The sequence below is a fragment of the Manacus vitellinus genome, unplaced genomic scaffold (genome assembly GCF_001715985.3).
Source record: "Manacus vitellinus isolate BGI_N305 unplaced genomic scaffold, ASM171598v3 scaffold_4_pilon, whole genome shotgun sequence".
Taxonomy (NCBI): Eukaryota; Metazoa; Chordata; class Aves; order Passeriformes; family Pipridae; genus Manacus; species Manacus vitellinus.
Window position 1 is genome coordinate 3,994,128 of NW_021940604.1, and position 19,837 is coordinate 4,013,964.

General features: G+C 38.0%; 1 protein-coding gene across 1 annotated transcript in view; it reads right to left on the minus strand.

The window, feature by feature from the left end:
- SYNE1 (spectrin repeat containing nuclear envelope protein 1) overlaps positions 1 to 19,837 on the minus strand; it is a 291,013-nt gene that overhangs the window by 80,576 nt on the left and 190,600 nt on the right. Inside the window, exons 90-98 of the mRNA XM_029962721.1 lie at positions 19,111 to 19,305; positions 17,947 to 18,087; positions 13,642 to 13,809; positions 12,734 to 12,895; positions 11,283 to 11,477; positions 7,818 to 7,991; positions 5,858 to 6,049; positions 1,625 to 1,759; positions 920 to 1,026 (exon numbers count right to left, since the gene is read on the minus strand). Coding sequence (XP_029818581.1) covers positions 920 to 1,026; positions 1,625 to 1,759; positions 5,858 to 6,049; positions 7,818 to 7,991; positions 11,283 to 11,477; positions 12,734 to 12,895; positions 13,642 to 13,809; positions 17,947 to 18,087; positions 19,111 to 19,305 — 1,469 coding nt within the window. The remainder of the gene's footprint in view (positions 1 to 919; positions 1,027 to 1,624; positions 1,760 to 5,857; positions 6,050 to 7,817; positions 7,992 to 11,282; positions 11,478 to 12,733; positions 12,896 to 13,641; positions 13,810 to 17,946; positions 18,088 to 19,110; positions 19,306 to 19,837) is intronic.

Sequence of the window (19,837 nt, forward strand, 5' to 3'; positions counted from 1 at the left end):
GAAGGAAACCTCAAACAGAAGGAGACTGGTTAAGTACTTTCTGCCATTATAATTAAAAATACCCACACTTAAATAATAAAAATGCTGAGGAAAAGAACTTGCTGAGTATGGCTTACATTCCCTGTGCATAAAACTTGTTTCTGCTGTTTCATGAACTACTTTCATGTTCTAGACTTTGGTATGCTGGAGGAGCCACAAAGATGCTTCTCCCTATTACTGAGATTCATCAAGGAATATTTTAACTGAAGGGTTGACTGCTCCTTGATTCTTGAACTGGTAATGTTCACCCTGGTTTCCTTTTCCCAAGACCTTGCCCTTCCTGCTTCCCGAACGTCAGCATCAGTAGTAGGCAGTAGTTTTCTTCTGCTTTCTCTGTCTCTCCCAGACAGAGCTGAGGCTTTCATAGATATTTACTTCCTCTCAAATGGGCAAGTGTGTAAGAAGATACAGACCAGAGATGAAATTCAAAATACACAAGGCTTCAAAAAGAAAAATATTAACGAATTGCAGGAAAAATAAAATTAAGCAATAAGTATCCCATCTGGGAAGATCTGGTTACAATGGCAGATGCCAATGTTTTAGAGATAGTTGTGACACACACCAATGGTGGTCCATAAAGTTATAGTAACTGATCCACTGCTTGTCTAATGAGTCCTACTACTTTTTAATTTTAGTGTGATGCTTGATAATAAGAATAAAAGGCATTTCTAAATGTTGAAGGCGATCTATCAGCACAAAAGTTTCTGTAACTATATAATCAGACCCCCGAATTATAAACCAGGAATCCAGTATCCTAGGTGCTGTATAAAAATGATGAAACAAAAATTAGAGGATTATATGCAGAAGAGGGATATAAACATTAGGATGTCAAAGCCCAGTCATAGAAATTTACTTTTCAGAACAACACATAAAAGCACACCTTATACACGGGCCTTCTGTAGCACCTTGCTGTGTTAGGATTTCTCCTCCACGGCATGCAACTGATCGAAGCAGATTCTTCTGCTCTTCCAGCTCTTGTTCCAGCTCCTACCATAGCAAGTTACAAAAACAAGAACAAATCTCAAACAAAGTGTCTTTGCCTTGAAAGGATATGTCTACACTGCATACCTGTCATGCAAAGTTAGCTGAGCTATTTCTGATATGTCTTGCTTAAGCACCAAAAGCAGTCATAAATCTCCACCAAGGGACACAAAAAAGTTACATACATAAACTGTATTGTTGAACTAATTAACTAATGCAATGCAGCTTCTGAAATCCATCCTAGTGAAGATATCTGCATATCATGCAACAATATACCATGCAATGTGTGCATCTTTGCTTCTATAAAACAAAAATTATTACTTTTAATAATCTCTCTTTCGAGTAACTTAAAGGGTTGATTTATTTTATTGATGGACACAAGAAGTATAGAGTGACTCAGTGAATCAGCCATGGTCACCCAGGATGTCTGGTCTGCCTGACTGTTACAGATATAAGACAGCGAACTCAGATGCATCATTACAAAAGCGCTGAGTAAGAAAGATCATAAAACATAATATTTCAGCAGAAATATTAACAAGAACGGCTCAGCTATAGTATTAAGCATAATCTAAAGATGGGAGTAAAAGAAATACAAAACACCAACTTTCTGTTGCTGCAGGGTACTCTGCTGTTGCTGTGAGCGGGTAGTTCTTGCTTGTACCAGCCATTCTTGAACACTGGGGCTTTGTGAGGAAACAAAGTCCAGATCACTCTCCTCCTTTTCTTGTAATGAACCCTGCTTTAAAAAAGAGAAATAAATACTTCAAAAAATCTCTTACATTGTTAGAGAGCTGGCAGGTCCAGTTCATCTACTCAAAATCACCTTCCACCTCTCAAGTTGCTAGCTCTCATAAATTCTGAAGTGAGCAATGACTTTAGATTTCTAACTTCTACTGGTTTTTGCTTACTAGCAAGAAAAGAATCCCTAAAAATGTAAAAATAAACATGCACCACTGCACCCAGCAGAATCAGTGACCAGAGGTCAGAGACCATGTTTCTGAAGACTGTTCTGCTTCTAAAAATCAGCCTTGATGTGCAGTGGAGGATGCTGCTTTAACTGGTAATGCAGGGAATCAATGGTTTGTTTCTGCCAAGTTTTCAATTTAATTAAAGTCAATTTTTTCATCTGACTGAAAAGGAGAAAATGCTGATTGTCATTCTGGTCTAAATTTATTTACCAATAAGCACAGAACTCTGTCTATGGTTGGAAGAAACACACTCAGTTAATAGCAGATTATATGATATGAACAGTAGAGATTGTAAGAGAGACCAAATCAACTGAATGTCAGAACAGCACAGCAAAAGCAACAGTTTCTTCAATTCATACTTCTATAGTTATGTTTTTCCAACATGAGTGATTAGATAGGTTTTCTGTGTAAGCAAAGCAAAAAAGAACAAAGGCCTTGATTCAGATGTAGGGATTTTTAACATGCTTGGCCTTATGTTAAAGACAGATTTGTAGGTCTGGCTACTTAGTTGTACGCATCTCTCTGGATTTATTTAATACTACGTGCAGTGAAAGGATGACTGCAGAGTTTGTACCCTTTTTTTTTTTTTTTTTTTTTTAGTTTCAAGATCTAAAGCTGGGGCTTAATTCCTCTCCCATCTTGTCTATATATTTCATTTTTGTAGGATTCATATTTTGCCCATGATTCAGCTCTTATTCTCAATAGATTAGGAGTGCCAAATGGTTCAGACATTACAGCAGACTCTCCAAAACAAACACACATTTGGCCTTCCAGAGGACCTTTCTCTTAAATCAGACAGGAAGGAGCAAGAGGAAATTCCTCTTGCTTCACCCAGTGATCCTTGTGCTAACAACTGAGATGGACCTCTGTCACCAGTGTCCCTGGTACCAGGCACCGAAACAGAGGAGTTTTGCTAAGTAGTAGAAGTTAGGTGTAAGAGTTCAATTTTGGGGGATGATGGATGTACTGGAGTTGAAAGGACTGATTAGTGTTAGAGGATATAAACTGTAAGAGAAGCAACACAAGCAAGTAGGTATCTGGAGCTGGAAAGAATCATTAGCCCTTGCTCTATGAAATAACTCTGCTTTACTAAGGATTTGTTTTGCAGGTAAACTGTGTTACTTCACCTTGTAGCAACAAGTTTCTAGAAAAGCTGATGTAGCTGAAGTGTTAACTATGATGGCATAGTTAATAGTCTCCATTACAGGACATCAGGTTAGGCAAAGTAAATATTATGTGAGGACTAAAGAGGGTCTGGAATTCTAATTTTTTTTCTATTAAAAATTAGAAAACAGACAGTCTTTCGGTAAATTTTGGGAGGGAAAAAATCTGTTTCATTTTATATACTCTAGGGACTATAGCTGTTCAATTTGTAAATTCCTTTAGAGAATAGAATCTAGTTCTTCACTGCACTTGGGCAGTGAAGAATTCACTGGTTCATTTCAGTTAGATTTTGAGTCTCCTTTTCTTTGGGAAGAGGACTGAGAAGCTACAATTCTGGAATTATACTAAGACAAATAAACAGTAGTCCCACAGTTCCTTCAACAGCAGAGCGTAAAAGGGATTGTGGCATTTGTGGATGCAATGAGGTTTTGCAAATATGCTATTGTGCATACTTTTCAGATCTAAAGTATTTGTGAGCCAGACTTTATCATTCTCAAATCAAAGAAAATAATTTTGAAAAAATACAGTTGAACTTTTATTTGAATTCTGGAACTGTATTATATTCCCTTTACATACCCCTTCATTCCTGGGAACTATCTACTCTAGTACAGAAATAAATGGAAAATCCCTGAAGAAGATGGTAATGAAATTGATCTCTCAAAGAATTTCAGAATCATTCAAACTTATATGAGGCATAATTTTTCCTGTGAAACTGAAGTCATTCCTCCCCACAAATCCTTTGTAATAAAAATTAAAGAAACAGCATCTTGTTTGGTTTTTTTACAGCAGAATCCATTGTAATTCTTTGTTTTTTAAAGAGTCTATTTAGTTTTATTGCCTCGAAATCAGAGAATAAACAGTAACAAGGCAATATTTTATTTATCTTTTCAAGTGATACCTTTGGAGACAGATACTGGAACTCTCCTGATCCAGCATGTTTCTGAGTAGTTTTACTGCTTTATTTTATGAATAAAGAAGTTGGTCTCCAAGTCATTTTTCCATATCATTAGTGATACTCATTACCTAAACTCAGAAGCAAAACTGAAATTGCTGCAAGGAAGTTGCAGAATCTCACACTAATTCCTAAAAAGCCTTGTGCCACAGGAATAACAGGTATCCTGAAATATGCTTTAAGGAAAATATAGCTTAGCTTTTACAAGGTTCTTGGTCTTCCTGTGCAACCTGAGAGGATCCCTCCTTTGGGTGCAGGCTGGTCTATGCCTCAGGGTAATTACAAGGTTATCAGTACATCTAGAGACATGCATAAGTCTGAGTTTTTTACATGCACGAAAAACAGTGCTATAAGCTCGAAATGTTTCTCCCGGTTAATACAGGCAGTGAAAAGAGTTAGGGTGTTTTGGGGCATCTGATGCTCTCCATTGCCTGATTGTTTAGAAAATGACATTATTGAACTTCTCATTTGAAAAAAAATGGTTCAGTGAAGATTAGAAGGTGTTTTACTGCCTATGTTATTTTCTTCTGAAATTTGAGTCTTGCATCATGCAGCATCTTAAACAATTCCTTTTCTACATCTGGAAATCATTTTGTTGCTATTTTAGATATTAAAAATCCAGCCAAAAATCTGTTTTAAAAGTTTCAGTAAACTAAATCACACCATTGCTTTTTAAAATTTTCAAAATATTTTAAAATTTAGTAAAAGAGTCTGTGATGCCTTTTCACTTCACAGGTAATATATTAGAACATAGTGTCATGTGCCTGCATGCCTAATCATGAGGTTTAATATGCAAGAATAATATTAAAGTTACTTCACCTTAGAGGCAATAGGAACAAATACCTGGGGTTTTCCTTTCTTTTTTATTTTTTTTATTTTTCTGAAGCTCTGTTAAGTTCTAAAGTTATGCAGTTGCTTTGGACTAAAAATAGTTCTTAGCACATCAAGTGACTTTTCAAGCTAACCTCTCAGTAGACTTTAATCTGCATTACAAGCTAGAAATCTTTGAAGCTTATCATGTTTAATTTGCACAGCAAAGCCCAGAAAAGAAGTAAAAGAAAAGAGGGGGAGGGAGTCACAGCAGGGCAAGTAAATTCACAACCAGTCAGTCACATTACATGGTTGGGTTTCTTGTATGTACTTGGTTCTCCACATGCTAGTTTAACCTAAAGAATGACCAAAAGCAACTGTTAAATACAATTAGTGGCAACAAGCAGACCCATGCTGCTAGAAATATAAACCTAGGAGAAGACTGAGGTTAAATGAACTTTTGTTTCTATAATATTTTGTTTGGTATAATGATGCCAATAAGTATTATCCATATTTAAAAATGTTTCCTTATCTTATGTTATCTGTTCACTGTGTTGTACTCAGGAAAGCATGTATTTAGGATTGTTCTTTTGTTGGGGGAGTGATCCTGCCCCAGAGCACACACAGCTTAAAGGGACTGGGAAAAGGTACAGAGTATATCCAGACCAAGCTAATCATCTATCTACTATAGTATTATCCTTTCAGAGCAGATAGTGAGGTTAGGATAGTTTTACCATAAAGTAGTGCTGTAAACTTGAAAATGATAAACTAAAGCTTTCTATGCAGTCCTTTAGTTTGGAGTACAATTCCATTTACTAACTAAAGATGAATAACCTGAACTAAATCAGTGCAATACTTTTACTCCTTTTTGCAGTTCCATAAAACTGCTATGAAAAGCCCAACCTCCTGCCTACCACGAAACCAGCTGGAAAGAGTCACTTACCCGAATGTTGATCTGTTTGTCGTGAAGCACTCTCTGTAGTTCCAGAAGGCTGCCCTTCAGTGTCCTGAGCTTCATAGCCAGTTGCTCTGCCTCGTCCTTGGTGTGAGCCTTTCCCTCCATAAGCAAATTCTCGTTGTGCACAGACAGCTCTGACAAGGCTACCACCTTCTGTTCTATTTCAACCAACATGTTCTGCAGCAGCAAAAACAAAGAACCAAATTCATACATTTTCTAGCACCTGTCACGCTTTCTGGCAAGATGACCAGTGGCCTACCTCACCCGTTGCCAACCTAAGAACAAGTCAGATTATCATTGCTTTGCTTTCCAGTCCCATTCAGAGTTCTTCAGAACATGCTTGCAAATGTTTGCATTTGCCATTTCAGTTTGCAATCTTTTTCAAAATAGGAAGTTAAAAAGTTACTTGGAAAAAACAATTTCTTGTAGAGGAGATGTTCTTTATTTGCACATTAAAGGGTGGCTAAGAGGCTGGACTGACATCCATTAATGAGAAGAAACAAAGCACACAGCTAGAGTTACTTCTTTCCTCTTCTTTCATTCACATGTAGTCAAATGCTTCCTACCTCCTCCTATGTGTTCCTCTGGCTGTGTTGATAAGCTTCTCTTCTCACTATTTGCTCTTTCTGATTGGTGCATGAAGGACTTAAGGATTTCTATATAATCCTCTTTAGTCTAAAGAGAGACTTAAAGTGACAAATCTCTGGCATGTTTATTCTCAAAAGCTACTTTCCTGACATTCCATTAACCATTCACGTATTAGAAACATAGTGCATATTTTGATCTTCCAGATTCAACTCTCATACAGGTGTTGCTCAAAAACCAAACCTGACATCAAATGTTTTTGTTTCCATAGCAAGTGCCAAGTATGAACTTACAAATGTTTTTCCTGAAGGAATGTGTGCAGGATAAGATGCACACATCTCTAAAAAGTAGGAAAAAAAACCCAACAACTTACTGCATTAAGATTTTAAGAACCAGCAAAAGAATTGCAGCATTAACTTTTCCACAAAGTTAACCTACTTTTTGAGTTTCTTACAGATTATATTAAAAAAAAATACAGCTTTGTTTAAGTTCACAGTGTTTATCCACATACAACAAACAGCTCCCAAGGATGGGTGATGAAGAGACTGAGCAGACTGAAAATTCCAATAATGTAGTGTTGTTAGTGAAAATTCATCACTTATATGAAGCTTAACTCCCATTTATCTTAAAATAGTTGAGATCCTCACTCTCTGATACAAAAAGGGATCTGTTGTCCATCTGTCTCTTGTCTCTCTTGTAATTTTAATTATAATGATCATACAGTTCTAAACAATTATTTAAAAGTGGAAAACTCCCACTAATTTGAGAACCTGGGTGTTATGACTGATCCAAGTCTTGTTAATAAAAGTATTTGCAGCTACTCTTATTGCAGAAACTCAGTTGTTTTGGTATTTGAGTTGATTAATATTAAAGCCATAAAAACAGTAACTACTGATAATTATCCTTTACTTTTGAATGTGTGTAGGGATTATTCCTGAAGAGAACACAACACTATACCAGTCATCACTGCTAGTGTGATGACTTCAGCTGGAAGAGTAGGAAAGTACATTGCAGGTGTTGTCATACCTATCAAGCGAGCTGTTCAACCAATCCAGCTTGAAGGGAACAAAAAAAGTAAGTGAAGCAAATACAAGGCCTTTAAATCAAATCAAAATTACATCTGAAAGGTGCAGAACTTCAAATCTTTTTGCAGTCAGACATTTTGTTTTCCTACTGCTATGTTCACATGTGCTTTCTAAAGCGCTGTTTGAAATCTCTAATGAAAAATTAAGAACAGACTGTATTTTTTTTCACAAATCTTTGATGAAGCTAATTGAGCATACAAAGGTGCTAAGGAGCTCAGAAACTCCTCCACAAATATGCTGGCTCATTCCACTCAATAATGGTCTTAACATTTTACCTGACAGTCTACCAGCTGTGCTTCCATGTCCATAGGTTCCTCAGCAGTAACCAGAGCAGTGTCCAGCGTTGCTCGGGTATTGAGTAGCCAGTGGTCAAGCTCATCAGCTTCACAACGGTACCTTTGAAGAGCCTGCTCTTGCCGCTGTTCTTCCAGCTGCTCATTCAGTTTTTCCTAGAGACACAAAAAAGAAATAAACCACAACTATCACTTTTAGAAAGTTTTCCCTTTCTGTTCTGCACAGCTCCTATAAAATATTTTTAAGCCATAGTAAGACCTTTTTTTTACAAAATATTGCTTTCAATTGATGGGCCTGTTTTTCTGATGACTGAAATTCTGTTTCAGTTCAGTCACTGTATTTCTACTTTCTTCAGAGTTCAACAGAATTCTGCTATTGGAGCCTTATAAAGGTGAGGTCTTTTTGGCCTCCTCTTGCTGCTCTCCTTCGGGTTTTCCTCCACATTGATTCAGTTTGCTCAATTAACATAGCACTGTTTGCTTAGGGAGTGGGCTGCAGGGGAAGGGGAGCAGCTTTGCCTTTTTTGGCAGCAGGCTGTTAGATAGCCTTACTGTCTCTCAAGAGAGGCACGAGAGGGGTACTTCAAGGACCCAAGAGAGTACTAGTGGGCCTTAGGTACAGTTACATGGGTAAAAAGAAGACTGAAGAGTCATCTACCTTCTCTGGCCTCTCAGAGTATCCCTGTGCCACAGACAGTGGAAGCACATTAAGTTCCAATGGCTGCTGCAGTGTCAGCATTGCAGCAACACAGACACCCTGGGTCCACCCATCAGCCGGTCCATCTATTAGACAGACAGCGGGTGATCGGCAAGTCTCACTCACCCTTGAATTGTTCCATATGAATTTGAAAACTAGCTGAACAGCTGGGCCCAGAGGGTGGTGATCAGTGGCACAAAGTCTAGTGAGCTGCCAGTACAGAGCATCAGCAAGTTTGCTGGTGACACAAAACAGGAGGAGTGGTTGATATACAAATAGTTGTTCTGCCATCTAAAAGGCTATAGAAATGAGCTGACAGGAACAAAGAGAAGTGTGAAGTCCTGCACCTGGAGGGGAACAACCCCATGCACCAGTACATGCTGGAGGCTAACCAGATGGAAAGCAGCTTGGTCGTAAAGGACCTGAGGGTCCAGGTGAGCACCAAGTTGAACAGCACTGGACCTTTGTGGAAAAGAAGGAGTAGCGTCCAGGGCTGCATTAGGAGTGTTTCCATCAGGATGAGGGAGGTGATCCTGCCCTTCTGCTTAACAGTGGTGAGTCCACACCTGGACTACTGTGTCTAGGTCCTGAATACAAGAGAGTATTGACTCTCTGGAGAGAGTAGAGGGGATTTTGGGAATACGAAAACAAATAGGATGGTCAGAGGATACTTAGATGTATCAGATAATATGAAACCTAAGCATGTTACAAATGTTATGGAACAAGGGGAAAAACTGTACTGGATCTGGCTGGGATGGTTAACTTCATTGCAGTCTGTGGTTAAATCTGTGCAGATAACACAGCAATGTTTTGGCTACTGCTAAAGAGTGCTAGCACAGCATTAAGGCTTTCTTTCTAACTGCCCCTCACAAAAGCCTGTAGGCTGGGGGTGAGCAAAAGGCTGGGAGGGGACATAGCCAAGACAGCAGACCTGAACTAACCAAAGGGATATTCCATACCATATGAGATTATGCTCAGCAAGAAAAGCTCAGTGAAAAGCAGGGAGGGTATTTGTGTTTATGGTGTTTGTTTTCCCAAGCAACACATGCTGAGCTTTCCAGGAAAGCAGCTAAACATCTGCCTGCTGTTGGGGCAGTAGTGAATACATTCCTCAATTTTCCTTGCTTGCATGCACAGCTTTTCCTTACCCTGTTTAAGCTGTCATTATCTTCGCCCATGAGTCTTCTATTTTTAACCCATCTCACAGGAGAAGGGAGTGAGGGTGGGTGTTTGGCTGCTGGCAGGGTAAACCTACAATGCTTTATAAGGAAATTCAGACCTGAATGCACAGGGCAAATTCCTCACACAGGGAAGTGTTTGCACAGCTTTTCTGAATGCTCAATTTCAATAGGAAAATTAAAAATTACATGTCAGAATAATTTAAAGAATAATGACAGTTGTTAAGTGTCTCAAATAATCCACAGCTAAACAGTTCTCAAGCTCTAGTTATTTAAATTAGGTCCACAGAAAGAACAATATTACCAGTTCACACCATCAAGAGCAAAATGTGTTCATTACCTGTTCTATCTTTATTTCTACATTTACTTTCCTGGGGTGTTCTGGAAGATTTTATTTGTGAAATAAGAGCTATGAAGTAGACAGGTTAAATTACTGAATATTGTCTACATACATTACAGATTTCCTAACCAGGATTATTAGGGAATACTTGTGGTATTGTATCAAAGTAGTTGTCAGAATCCTAACCACAGTTAAGTGCAATCTATTTGACTCATGCTTTATCTTGAAATTATTAGTTAGCATCTCCTCCTAAGTACTATCAAGAAGTTTGTTAGATCCTGTATGGGGTGAAAGCTATAGAAAGTAAGATCCCCAATACTACTTCCAACCCCTTATTTCTAATTAAAAAATATTTTTCTTCCAAGAAGGAAAAAATTTGTGCAATTTCGTTATTTTAAGAATTACAAAGATATTTTCTAATGACCTGTTCACTGTCCCAGGTGACTGGGCGGAACTAAAGTAGTTGAAGTACCCTGAGACTCTCCTGTAATCCAGTGTCTTGGTTTAACCCCAGCTGGCAACTAAGTGCTATGGCTTAGATCCATAGAGCCAATTCTCACTCCATTTCTCTGAATCACTTGATGTTGGAAATTAGGAAGGCAGTAGTTGCTGTGTTTGTGAATTTGCTGCTGCAGTTCTTTAAAGCTGCCCTGCAGTGTTCAAAGTAGCTGAACTGTAAGGAGCTTTAAAATGACTGCATTTTCTCACCTGTATAATATATGCAGCAACATTCCTGTATGTAAAGGACTTTTTAAAAATCATCTTAGTATTAAAGGATTTTTGGTAAAGCTGGTAGGCAAAGAAATAAAGGGGGTTATCTTCCATGAAAAAAGTCTGCATGCAAATCAGTGGGAAGATGAGTGTAGACAACAATGCAATGATTTGGAAGAGGTCTTATTTCTTGTTTTAAGCTTTCCCTCTTCTCTTGTTACCCAGCTTGGAGAGGTGACTTCTCAGAATTTTACCGTAGATAACATGATTTTTAATATCTGCTCTTCATTACTTCATTTATGCATATATATACACACACATATATATATGTATATGTAAAATATATAAAACATGTGTGTGTTTCCAAGTACCTTCTGGTTACTTATTGCTTAGCATCAAGATGAGGGGCTCACTAAAAAAACAACGATAACTTATTAGTGAAAGGAATTCTGAGAAATGAGCAGAACTGAAAATTATTTTTTTTATGGTGACTAAGAACACTGGTGATTTTTTTCCTGTACCTCTAACAGCTGTCGTTTTCCTGATGCCTTCATTCGAATTGTGGCCATTCGTTCCACCAAGACTGTGAGAGTGGACTGCAATGCCATCTGATCAGCAGCTTCTGCATCCAATGGTTCTGAAATAAGCTCCTGGGCTAGTGATGTCTGAAGCTCAGTGATTTCTTCTTGCAACATTAAAATCTCATCCATCAAAGCCTATTTAGAAATGAGAGCAGAGAACGTATTTGATTCATTTATCAATGAGAAGAAAGTATTTCAGGAGGCATAGATTTAACATAAAATTCAAGACGACTATCCCAGGGGAGCATGAGGAACACAGAATAGTGCAATGTATCACTGCTTGTTTGCTAGAGGAAGAATTCCAAAGGGCTGCGTCTTGCTTTTAGAGGCTTAAGCTAGAATCATGTATAAAGTATGATACCTTAAATATGGATTTAATTTCTTATCTTGAATTTCAAACATATCACAAGAAGGAATTATTTTGGAACTATTACACATATAGATTTATTCTTCCAACATATTATCTGCAGGGTATTCTAGTAGACACAGTAAAGATAATGAACAAGTAAGTGAGGGTCTGTGAGAGAAAAATATGGACATTAGTTAGCTTCCAGCCTAAAACTAACTAACTGGACAAAGAACCTCCAGCAATGTAAGTAAATATTTAGAGTTTCACTCCATGGTGTAAAATAAGTCCCTACTCTCATTCTTATCCTATAAATCAATTTTCAAGATACCTACAAAGGGATGCTGTACTACCAATACCTACGAGTAGGTACTTTACTTTCACATCTGACAGTATATACACACTGGATGCATAGGACATCATACTGCTACAAAGCCTAGTGTTATCCTTTTTAAGTCATGGAATTTCTATTGAAATGAGAACTGGTCCCACCAGATAGTTTCAAGCTATCAGATAGAAGACTTAAGTAATTACAACAGAGACATATGTCAGATTGGTTATTTGATAAAGTATTCTCTTATTATTCAGAGCACCATTACTCATGACTTCCCTTGGGAGGGAATTTCTGTGTGCTTTGGTTTGTTTGTTTTGTTTAACAAGGCAAAGATTGTATTTTGATCAATTTACAATGCATCAGTATTGGTTATGATCTTAGTACATTTGGAAACATTATAAATATTCTTCAGCACTGATGCTGAAGAACAGTATGTGTAGATGTCACTGTAAAAAATCTTGCACAAAAGATTTTGCTGAAAATTTCAATTGGACAAACTCTTATGATCTATTCTACCTTTTTTAAAAGGCTCCTTATTAAAAGAATCCCAGTTACACCTTCTTTGGAACAGTCAGGCAAGACATACAGCTAATAGAGAAGGTTCACACAACTAATGCATGTCTTTGAGGAATCCAGCCATGAAGAATGTTACTATGAAAGATATACAGGTAATACATACTCTTCCTCTATTTCTCATGTGTAAGTTTTTACCTGATGTTCAGCCATCTGGCTCTCTGGGCTTTTGGCTGGTTCCAAACTCTCATTTAGTTTGATTTCGGTGGTCTCCATTTTTGTGGATATAGACTGGAGTGCGTCCTGATACTTCTGTTGACGCTCAAGAGCTTCATAGAGAGTGCGTTGCTTTTCACTGATCTAAAGAAGAATGGAAAGTATAAATTCTGATCTCTAATACAGGATTTTCTCTTTAGTCAGATTCATGTATCCCTAGGCTTAAGAGACTACAGCCAAAAACTTGCAACAAGTTTTCAAAAGTATAAATTATAAAGCAAAACATCCATATTGAAAATATTTATCTGTTTGAATATCATTGGCCAAAAAAAATGCTGAAAAAAATGGACTTTAATAAAGCAGGGAAAACGTAGGCACAATTTTGTGCCTCATTTTAGATTTTATGCACTCAAACATGGATGTGTGCTATTCGCTAGACACATAGTTCTTAACATCCCATTACAGCTACTGTGCCTTTGCAAGGAATTAAAATTTATGGCATGTGATCAAAACTTTGACAATTTTCATACATTACTGAATGACTATGCTGCACTACTATGGAGAAATGTGTTGACTCGGTATTGGGAGAAACTGGATCTGGGGCCTCTTCTGCCAACTCATGCAGCATGAGTGGATATCCCTGTTAGGTAATGGAATATAGTCTGGGAGTAGCCAATATTTCTGAAGACAACTATCAGCTTTAATGACTTATTTTTTCTTACTGGAGGTCCATCCAGTAAGGAACAAAAATAATATAATATCACAAATAACAATTCTAGTTACCATCTGAAAACCAAAAAGTGCAGAGAAGATTATCAGCTGAGACAGTTCTTTGAATTTTATTCCTTACAAGTGGTCACTTATTTTGAACCCTCGAGATGAAAACTTACCACATTTTTCAGTGTTTCCCAAGAACGTTGCAAATCATCCAATTTGGCACTAGCAGCTGATTCTAAGCCTGGTTCATAAAACTCCTGAGTAGCTGAGGTGCTGGGTTGAATTCTAGCAGCTTCTGTCTGCAACTGTTCAGCAGATAAGGCTTGGTAATAAGCAATGTCCTACAAGCATGAAGTACATTATTGCACTTTCAAAAGAGAAAGATACTGAATACTATCCCCTCCATACTGTCCCATTGCATATGTCCATTAAAATAAATCCCACAAAGCCCAAACCACCAGGAAAACTCTGAATAACACAGTAAATCAATATTTAGTAGTAATACACTGAGTATGGTTTGGAAGGTCACTATGATGAGGATTCTGGATGCATTTTATTCATGTTCATATTAGCTAGGAGTTGCAGAAGGCAACTGTGGACAATCATGGAAAGGCTGGGAAAGGAGTGCTACGAATGGGAGCGTTGTTCCAGCATCATCACAACTACACCTGGGAAAAATCCCATCACAGAAGACAGTGGGTTATGGTACTGTAGGTGGCAAAGAATACCACCATAATGAACACTATCATAGAGAAGGCAACAGAAGAACCTAACAGGAATATGCTGAAGGACTAGTAAATGATGTAAGAAAGAGTATGAAGCATCGGTTTATTACAAGCCTTCAACCAAACAGGTAGCCTCAATTACCTTATAAAAGATACTGGAAAAAGGGACCAAAAGTGCTATGGAAATGGTTAGATGTTCAAATCACCACTAAAAATTCACAGTGGAATTGTTTCTCACCAGAACTTCTATACTTAGTGTATGGGGGACTCTTCAACTGTTGCAGATGACAACTAAAAAGATCTACAGAAAATGTAAAATTAAGAAAACATGTACAGTATCTATATGTGGGTCAGGAAAGCAGACTTGATGACAAAGATTATTTAAAACTGAAACGATGTATGACAGGTAGCACCACATTATTTGGAAGGTGAAAAATGCTGCCTCAAGGGAGGATGCAAAGCATACAGAGCCAGGCTCTTTCTCACTGGTGACAGGACCATATGTGAACAAAACCAAACAAGCTCTGGAAGGGCACAGAAACCAGATCACTCCCATCAAACTGTCCAAAAGTGTCAGATGAGGTACTTCTTCAAAGGCAATAACTGAAAAATTTAATGATAAAAATGTTATGATGTCCAGGACCCAACAGGGTCTGCAATTTCTGAATTTTTTACTCTGACCAGAAATGATCTTTCTAAGTCACAGTGAAAAGTTGCACCTGTGGGGGCAACTCCTCATTTTGCCTTGCAGCTACTCTCCAGCCCTTAGCTAGTCCTCTCTCAAGGTCAATAGAAAAACTGTGCTTCTATGACCTCTTAATATGGTTTTCAGAATAAAGGGCTTATTTTCACAGAGTAGGAAAAGCAATTCCTTTCTCTGTCTTTTCAGCTGCTTTCTGTAGTATACAATATGGCAATTTCTCTTTGGTAAAGCTTTCACATGATGGTAGTAGAAATCCAGATGATTGTACAAGTAACAGCTTTTGTTGCCCCTATACATGCCCTAATATCTCATGGCTGTTTTTGTGAAATTTAGCCAATGAACAGTAGTCAAGCTTTGTTGTTAGGATGCAGGGGCAAAGGGAGTGTTTAGATTTCATAAGATACATAACAAGGGCTGTTGCACCCTAGATGAGTTTTCATAGGGGAAGGAGAAAGAATCGTTAAGTAGGCTGTGTACAAGAGATAGAAAAGCATTTAACAGTGACCCAGTGCTTAAGACTTGAATCACAGGATCAGCTCTGGTCTACAGGGCTTTGTGCCAGCACATCAGCTTTTTCAATTCAATTGCTCTGCAGTGTGCATCTGGAAAACAAGTTTTAAGTGTGCCAAACTTCAATCAAATGTATCTTTGGGAAAGTATAAGAAGATTCAGCCCCATAGAATTCTCATTCAGTACTGCAGCACAGACGAAGTGTCTAATTTTGCTAAACATCAAAATAAACAGCATTTCAGAACTGCTAGCTATTGCCAACATATTATATACTATGAAATTCCTCAGTCTTTCTAATGTTAACATCTTTTTATTCCCCCCCCCTCCATTTTTAGAGGAGCTTCAGAACAAAAACAAACCTGGGCAATTGTTAGCTAGTACTAGATCTGTCACCTCGTATTTGAGGTCTTGCTTTAATCTATTCCAATACATAAATCCAGTATTTCACTAATATGCAGTTGGCACTGGTTTTTTTATACTCTTTCACTACTTGTTAGAAATATAAAAACAGAGCATAGATGTCTGAATTCAAACTAGCTATATTTCAGCATTAAGAGATGATAGAAAAGATGATGAAAGACTATGGAGAGATTATTTGGGATGAATCAAAAAAACAGTTGTAACTCCCAACCTTCCCCTCCTCAATCCCCACTTCATAAGAGCTTTACATTTTTTTCCAAAGACTAAATTAATGGAATTCTTTACTTTCTAGAGTTTCTGTTCACATGTTTTTCTGGTAGTTTGCAGGCGATCTTCTTATGAGAAATTATTTCTTTTAACACTGGCTACTTTTTAAAATATTTTAGCAAAAGTTTTGTTGATTTGCTGTAGAAATACAAAATATTCATAACTTACATTTGAGTTCCTAGTTCACTAATCTCTAGAATTTATTTTTTTAACCAACCTTCTTTCTTGAAGTCTCCCTGGGCATTCATCATGATCAGCACTGGCAGTTTCATAGGTTCTTTAGCTTTAATCTCACATGAGTGTGAACCTAAGCATTTCGTAAGCAAACCACTGCATTTTGGAATGTTCTTCTACTTGTTTAGTACATGCAGTTCATTTCAACATTAACCACACTGCAGAGACCTTCAGCTGTAAACTTTTTAGATTATTACAATAGCATTGATTTTCTCTGTCTCAAAAATCTGCTAAATGAAAGACATAATATTTTTGTTCAATTTTGCCCTATTAAATCACAGATTCTAAAACTTGTATTTTGGTGTCAGCTCACACTGCAACAGCATCTTCACTGTGTTTTCCTTATTATCTGAGTTATTGGAGGTGTTTGACTTCTTTTACATTTACAGAGAAACACAATGAACGGACGTTCGCTTTGCTTATTAGTAAGCAAGCTGCTCTCCGTCCTTTAACTCCTTCACAAATTAATGGTGTCATAAGACTTCTGTGTTGAAATATATAACTTCCTCTCTACTGTAAGTAAACTTTACAGGGAAATTTCTGATTATCTAAAATGACAGAACACTAGAAAAATCCTTCTCATTCATTATAAAACTCTTTTGAAAAGTTGTGTAGTGCCGTTGAAGATTTTGTCACCATTCTTACTATCTTACCTTAGTATCCTTATGTCTTATAATTTATATTTAGCAACTTCTACAGAACCATATGTGTTTCTCAAATTAGTGGAAAGAATCGATGGGCATCTTGCGCAAACTTCTCTAATTCTACTCAGCAATGCAACTCAACACACTCTACCCTTCAAGTCTGCAGTGGTCAACTTTTGAAGCAGTCATAAATGTAAAACCAACCAATAAACCACAAAATCCAGAAGAGTGGAGGTGGTGATGGCTCCTAAGGCTCACTTCTAAACCTCTAAAGTTTAACATGTGGCTTCATGTACATGATGCTCAATGTGCTGGCTCAATGGTTACATTTTAATCAATGCTGATGTACACTTGTTCCTATTAGAAGTGCCAAAGCCCTCAGTTTTGATTTAAAATTTAACTTCAGTTACTTCACTGATCTGCCTCATTCGCACTTAAAATAGACTGTAATGGTAATGAACAATGTTGGAATGAACAATACATGAAAAAAAACACATGGAAGTTAATAACTGCAATGGTATTCAGTGGAAGATATCAAGCTGTGAATTCAAAGCCACAATGGCAATGGTACAATAAGATAAATGTATATGGACATAATTCAATGCTTCATTATGGGGAGTACAAAAAGACATTTTTTCTCAGGATTCAAGATTCCATTGAGTACTACTGAAAAATAAAAATTAGGTTCTAAATAAAAAATGCTGGTGACATGGAAGAGCTTTGCAATTGTCACTTGAAATTTACTTTTAAAAATAATGAATAGCTGTAACACCAGATTTATACAAAATTTAAACTCAGAAGTCAATATCTGTATCCATTTTGAATGAGAATCTGAAGGTTCAGTTTGGCTAGAGGTTAAGCCTCAGCTTCTTGGAGCTATAGGTAAATATTATCTCAGATAATTAAATAAACCACCTGAGCAATTGAACCATGTATGAATGAGATGAATGCAAATGAATGCCAAGAGGGAGGTACCTGGTTAACAGAAGCATCTGTATTAGCCACAGGTGAAGGAGAGCGACAGGCAGGTGGAGAAGAAATCTCACTGTTGGTTCCCTCCTCCCCAGATTCCTCAGTGACAGGGGAGAGCAGCGTGTGACAGCGACCAGCAGTCATCTGCCACAGGAAAAGCAACCCCAGAGCACAGGAAGAAAATCAGTTACCTCAACTTAGGCTTGACTTAGACTGAGATCAAAACAACACAAGGCCAGAATTACCATGACATTATTTAGTCATGCTTCATGCTCCTACACTTACCAATTTAGAAATGTGGTTGAATAAATAGTCTTGTACTTCGTATGAACCTGCCCTCCTGTACCCTAACTCTACCTTGAGTAGCAAGCAGCTCAGTAATAACAAATTTGGGTTTGCCTAAATGTCTTCTAATACCATCACCACTGCATACAGAAATACTATGGAGAGCTACAGAATAATTCAGTATTTGCCTCAGTATCCAGGTCCAATTAGAACAAGGAACAGACTTGAAATACAGAATACACACAATCCAGTAGCAGCATATTCTTCTTCCCTCTCCAATGCCATTATACAGTGATAAATCCTGAAATCTGCACTCTATTTTCACTCAGACAAAAATCCCAGTAGCATCAGCAGTATGTTTATAATGAGACCCAGTTAAGAAACAAACAAAAGCAAAGTGAGTCCAACTCTGCCTATGGTAGAACTTAGCTTTCATTTTCAACACACTCATCTGAGAATATAGCAGCATACTGTCAATTAGCACATCACCATTTTAATACAAGGGCTTTAAAAATATGGTGTGAAAAACCTATACACTGCAACATATTACTAAATAATACTTATTCTGGTTTTATCATTAATTTCTTAGCATTTGCTCTTGCATGCTGATAGTTACAAAAAAGCCCAATATTTGCACATAATTACAGAAAACTTTCATGTATTTGTCTGTTAAATAACTTCATCCCTTATCGACAAGTCTTGAAAACCCATATGAAGCAAAATACAGTAAAGGAAGGCTGCAACTTCCCTTGGTTTGCCACACTCCAGCCATTTCAAAAGCAGATGTAGATGTGAGCTGTGGCAATTTGCTACACAGGAGTGTTACAATGATGCAAAAGTAAGCAGTCAGATAAACAGTACAGAGATCAACACATTGCTTACCATAACCACCGAGGGATGAGTGGGGTGTGCTGGGAGCAGGTCTGAATCCAGCTCCTCCATTCCCTCGGACAGCCCCTCCACTTCTGTCACTGTCAGCAGCATGGTGGCATGTTTTGCTTTCATAGTCAGCATCTTGCACTTTGAATTCAAAGAAGCAATTTGCTCCTGGTATCCTTTGATCTTCTGAGCCAGCTCCTGAGGAAACATTTTTTTTTCCCTATTGCAGAGGTAGCCTGTAAAGGCCACAGGACCTGCAGCATTTCAGCTTTGGTGGCGAAGTCAAGCTCTCCCCTCCAAGCCCAGCCAATAACATCATAGCGCCGCCGCTCAGAAACCCCGCATAAGCCGCCACGCTCGCTGACAAGCAGGATGTTGATAGCAGAGGGAACAAGCCGAACTGCGTCTGGCTGCACAGCTAAACCGCAGAGCCAACAGCTTTGGAGCGAAACCGGAACAGGGCTGCGAGAGGCTCTGTGAGCATGATAACCGCAGAGGGGAGAGATGGAGGGACACCTCACATTCGCATCCAGCCTGAACCCGAGACAATTTCTATAAGCTTCAGACTGCAGCAACGGGGAATGTCTCTCCCTCTTCCTGCCCTATTTTTTTCCCCTGTTCTACTTCCATTTATCTGAGGAAAATGAAGCTCCCCCGCACAGTGCATGCCATGGAAATGAGGTCATGTGGTAACCACAACTGTAAAAAATGCCCCATTCAGCTCCTATCA